Raw genomic sequence first — 5,531 nt, 5'->3', positions numbered from 1 at the left:
TTATATACAGATACAGTACACCTTAATTCCAGTGCCTTCTCTCTGCTAGTTATTTCCTATTTATCCTATATTTAGTTTGCTTTGTATATATTTGTTTGCATGTTGTCTCCCCTATTAGATTGTAAATTCCTTGAGAGCAGAAACTGTCTTTTACCTCTTTTTGTACCCCCAGGGTTTAGTACAGTACAAAGCACATAGAAGGTGCTTAATTTATGTTTATTGATTGATCAGTACAGAATTCCCTGAATCTACAAGTCTACTAATTGTAAAATTGGGAAGAAGTCAGTCTGGGATCAATTATTCTTCATTAACTGATCCTAGATCTTGGCCATCACCAATTTCCGTTCTAATTTTATACAAACTGTTCCTTTAGTTAATGAGTTCCAGAATCTTGCCTAGAATTAAATCAAGTTCACTGGCCTGAAGGTTGAAAAAAAATTCCACCTTTTTTTAATATCTGAACTGTTTGTTCATATCTTGTCTGGATCAATGATTTTCTGAGAATCACTGAAAGTGGCTCAGTAATCATTTTTATTCTATCTTCCCAGTCTCCCATTTCACCTTACGTGCAGAGTTAACATCTACTTCCTAGATGAGCTGACATTTTATCAAAGAAGCCTGGATCTTACATAGGCTGTCTGTACAGATCACACTAGTCCAGGAACCACAATTTACACCCATATTTTGGAAATGCCTTCAAAGGAAGTTAATGAGTTTTGCTTCTACTTTTCACAGCCTATAATTCACAGACAAGTGGGTATGTCATAAAGTAATCAGCATGTTAAGCAATGTTAATACTGCTATATAGCAAAACTGGGCTACCTGAACTTGTGCTGGGATTCACCAAAAACAGTTCCTTATACTGGACCACTGGGATATCTCTGCTTAAATTACTATATGGCTGAATTCTATAGCCTACTTTGGCCAAGTGGGAGAAATATTTTCAGGATGAACTGAATATAATACAGGTTTGATTACACTCATAAATGAGTCAGGAATCAGAGAAACTAAGAAAGAGTTAAACCCCTTACCTTAGCTTGTTAATATCCAAATAACCAAGATCTTCCTTTACTTTAAATTACTAGTATTCATGTCATAAATGAAATTATATAAAATTTAGCCTAATTACTTATGGGTTGGGATGACCCAAGACCTAGAATAATCAGTCATTTCCATATTTCACACCTGAAACCAATATGACATGATAAACATTTATTAATCAGCTACTGTACACCAGGCATTGTGCTAAGCACTGGTGATACAAATAAGAAAAAGAAGGATGATCCTTGCCCTCAAGGAGCTCACAATCTAATTGGGAAGACAGTACACAAAAGGAAGTTGAAGGAGGGAGAAACATAAGAGATGGCTGGGATTCTGAGCCCCCTATAAGGAGAAGCTATGAAATGAGTTTTTTTGCTCAGCTCTCCAGTCCTCCAGTCAGAGGGCACCAACGAAGTGTGAACACCAAAGCTGATGCAATCTCTAACATCCCTTTAGGATTCTCACAACAGCAGCAGTAACAACCATTTCTTGAGCAAGTAAGATCATGGGAAGACCATGCTGTATGTGAAATTTTGAGTAGCATTGAAAGAGTAATGTATTACTCAGTAGATTACAGGGGGTATGGTCTAAACAAATTTTCCCAACCATCAGTCCATTTTGGCTGCAGCAACCTTATTCAAATTCTAGCCATAGTAAGTAATCAAGAAACTCTTTAACCTTCACTAATTATCATAATGATATTGTGAATGCTACTGCTAAGCAGTATATTCTGTGGCAAATGATTATTGGTCTAGTGACCTTTCATGACCATAGGCCCTTTTTAAGTGCATAAAGTTTAAAAATTGATTTCTCTTTTTACCCATGTCCAACTCCCAATCCCCATGCTATGAATATCTCACAGCTGATAAATTGAGACTGTAGAACATGAATCCGTGGTGAGTTTGTTCCACCAAAGACATTTCAAGGACCTCCATCTACCTATCACATCAAAGACAAAGAGGGAAAAGACAAAAGAAAAGAGATACTTTAGCACAATAAAGAAGGAAGCATTGAGGAGGTGGGAGCAGGGAGGAGAAATCATGGAGTGGGAAGAGGCTAAGAAGGCCATCTTAACACTGAGAACATGAGTGTTTCTATTTTGGCAAGGGCTGCAAATATGCAGGATACATAAGCAACAGGGAACAGACATTGTTGGTATAACAAGGTTACTTGACCTTGAAATTTGTCCCGGCTAAACTCTACCCTCATCAGACCACATTGGTAATGCATTGTTCAAGGGCACCACATTTCAAAAAGGATGGTGACAGTCTGGAATGAAGATATGGGAGGTCAACCAGATTTTTAGGATCATATAATTAAAGCTAAAAGAGACCTCAAAAGTTGTCTAATCGATTCTGCTTATTTTATAGATGAGGAAACTGAGGCCCAGAAAATGTATGTGATTTGGTCATGGTCTCTCCTCTGACTTCAAAACCAGCACTCTATTCACTGAACCATAGTGCTTCACATAAGAAAAGTTTTTGACTACTCACTATGATTAATGATTTTCATTGGCTTCAGTTTCAAACTAAGAGAAATAGGGTCAATAGAAATTAAAGGCAAATGATCTTGATCACCTGTTGAGGACGGGAGCTGAAATAAGGTTGCTGCAGCCAAATTACCCTATGTAAATATAAGGATGAAGTGAGAAGAAAAGATTCGAAGAGCTGTGATAGCTTGAAATATTTAATGGACTCTCCTTCTGGAAGAACTTGTTTTGTTCAACCCCTGATGGCAGAACCAAGACTAACCAACTAAATATAAAGAACTTGGAGAAGATGAAGGGAAGAGAAAAGAGAAAATAAATGCTTGTTAATTAAAAATAAAAGAACTTCTAATCAGAGTTTGCCAAAAATCGAATGGCTACTTGTTGGGGACACTGAAGTAGGTACAGATTTGATTAGATGACATTTCCAGTCTGTGTAGTTTTGAGTCTATAACTGATATAACTATATTGGCCTGGTTATTTTTCACATGACCTGGAGTTTAGTCTTTACTGTATTACATGAAATGTTACAGCTATGAAAATATAGTTACACTCACATCAATGCTAACATAAGTTTATAGGCATAATAAGAAATTTTAATGAAAGAAAAAACATCCTTCCTCCCCCCGCAAAGAAGAGTAGTACATCAAAGAAAATTAAGAAAGACTCATGCTTCAAACAAATGAGGTCTCCCCTTGGTGTTGTAACTAACATGAATTAGACTGATCAGAGTAATAGCTAATCCCTTGCCTGTGTTATGGGTTCCCTCCTGTGACTGATGGCACTCCTGTGGTGCTGAGGGCATCAGATGAAGAGGGCTGGGATCCTATCCTTATTCTCTGTGTGCCTCCCTGTAGGTTGAGAGCTCCTTGAGGGCAGAACTTTTTTTTTCATTAAAGAGTTCCCTAGTAGGAAGAATTGTACCTTCTCCTTCCTTTGTCCCCTGTGTGGCATCTAGTCCAGGGCTCTGATCATAGGGAGGGCTTGGTACATGCTGTCAATGATTAGCAGACGAAGAAGTGTTGTCTTTATTACAATGTTTCCCAACTTTTGTTTTGTAGATAAGAATCCCCTATCTGATTTCAACAGCTTTCACTGTTGCTACAAGAGCCTTGCTGGATGCCACTTCATCTCTTGGAAAACTGACAAAGGGAAGAAGTATATAATGGTGAATCATCTTTTGTGACAATCCCCTGCAGAGAAGTCAGATCAAGAAGAACTTGCAGGGTTAAAGGTGGTCTGCATGGCGTTTTTACTCATCCTACGGGATGTGGAACAGTGCCAGATCTTTGTCTTTTGGAAGATGCAGGTGCTTGGATCTTCATAAACTTGAGGAGAGAGTGAGGACAAAAAAGTAGAGAAGATTCATATGAAGGCATTTTTCTGCAAGGCAGAATGGAGGCATAGACAACAGATGATAAATTCTCTTGGGGTTGAAAGGAATCCTTTCACCTCCCTAAAGTTTGACCACTCTACAAGTTCTGGCCAAGAGAATGGTTTGGGGCAATTGGACAATAGTCAGTGAATTTGTCCTCGTGAGCTTCTCTGCTCTGCCCCCTGAGCTACAGATTCTGCTGTTTCTGTTGTTTCTGATTATTTATTTTGTCACTTTTATGGGCAATGTCCTTATCATCCTGGTCACTACAGTTGATTCAGCCCTACATAGCCCCATGTACTTCTTCCTCAAGAACCTGTCCTTCCTGGAAATTAGTTTCAACATGGTCATTGTGCCCAAGATGCTAAGTACCCTGATGACCAAAGACACAACTATCTCTTTTCTTGGCTGTGCAACTCAAATGTATTTTTTCTTTTTCTTTGGGGCTGCTGAGTGCTGCCTCCTTGCTACCATGACCTATGACCGCTATGTGGCTATCTGTGACCCTTTGCGTTACCCAGTCCTCATGGACCAGAAAGCCTGTGCCCAGCTGGCTGCTGCCTCTTGGTTCTCTGGGTTTCCTGTGGCCACAGTACAAACAACATGGATTTTCAGCTTCCCATTTTGTGGTCCAAATAGATTGAATCACTTTTTCTGTGACAGCCCTCCTGTAATTGCACTAGTCTGTGCTGACACCTCCCTGTTTGAGCTGGAGGCACTGACAGCCACAGTATTATTTATCCTCTTTCCTTTCCTGCTGATCCTGGGGTCCTATGTGCGAATCCTCTCCACAATCTTCAAGATGCCCTCAGCAGAGGGAAAGCACAAGGCTTTCTCTACTTGCTCCTCCCACCTGGTGGTTGTCTCCCTCTTTTACAGCACTGCTATCCTCACCTACTTCCGGCCCCGATCCAACACCTCACCTGAGAATAAGAAGCTACTCTCACTGTTCTACACAGTAGTGACTCCTATGTTGAACCCTATAATCTACAGCCTGAGGAACAATGAAGTGAAAGCTGCACTCCAGAGAACCCTCCGAAAGGCTCTCGGCTCCCAGAAATTATGACTAATTTTGATGGAAATGGAATTGAGTAGGGACAGAATTAAAGGACAGCAGTAAAAAAGGCAGCCTGGTGAAGGAGATAAAGAGCTGAACTTGGAGTCAAGAAGACCTGGATTCAAATTCCACCCCTGATACTTATCTGTGTGCAAACCACTTAAGCTCCTTGTGCCTCAATTTCCCCATCTTTAAAATGGAGATACTAATACCTATAGTACCTGTCACCCATGTTCGTTGTGAGACTCAAATGAGATAATGTATGTAAAACACTTATGCCAACATTAGAAATGTAATTAAAACAACTCTGAAATTTCACCTCAAATTTCACTTTAAAGTGGCAAAGATGACAAAAGAGGTTCAGTTTTAGTCAGTGTTGGAAGGGCTATAGGAATGCAGTTACATTTTTTAGTGGATCCACAGATTGGTCCAAACATTCTGGAAAACAATTTGGAATTTTCTTTTTAAAAAAAAGTGACAAAATTGTTCATATCCTTTGAGCTAAAGATCCCACTGCTAGGCAAAGACAGAATGAATAGTCCCATCCAAACTGTAATATTCCTAGCAGCACT

The 5,531-nt window shown here is 39.6% G+C and overlaps 1 protein-coding gene across 1 annotated transcript; it reads left to right on the top strand.

Annotated features, from left to right (window-relative positions):
* The first annotated feature begins 4,020 nt into the window (after positions 1-4,020).
* LOC114047300 (olfactory receptor 10A4) lies at positions 4,021-4,968 on the top strand. Its single transcript, XM_027868069.1, has one exon. It carries the CDS (start codon positions 4,021-4,023, stop codon positions 4,966-4,968), a length of 948 nt encoding a protein of 315 aa, XP_027723870.1.
* The last annotated feature ends 563 nt before the right edge of the window (positions 4,969-5,531 follow it).

This window comes from Vombatus ursinus, unplaced genomic scaffold, assembly GCF_900497805.2.
Source record: "Vombatus ursinus unplaced genomic scaffold, bare-nosed wombat genome assembly UNPS02014786.1, whole genome shotgun sequence".
NCBI lineage: Eukaryota > Metazoa > Chordata > Mammalia > Diprotodontia > Vombatidae > Vombatus > Vombatus ursinus.
This window is presented reverse-complemented; position numbering and strand designations above follow the sequence as displayed.

Bases quoted from the DNA above. Each gene is read 5' to 3' on its own strand.
- LOC114047300 (XM_027868069.1), top strand. From the start codon at position 4,021: ATGGTTTGGGGCAATTGGACAATAGTCAGTGAATTTGTCCTCGTGAGC.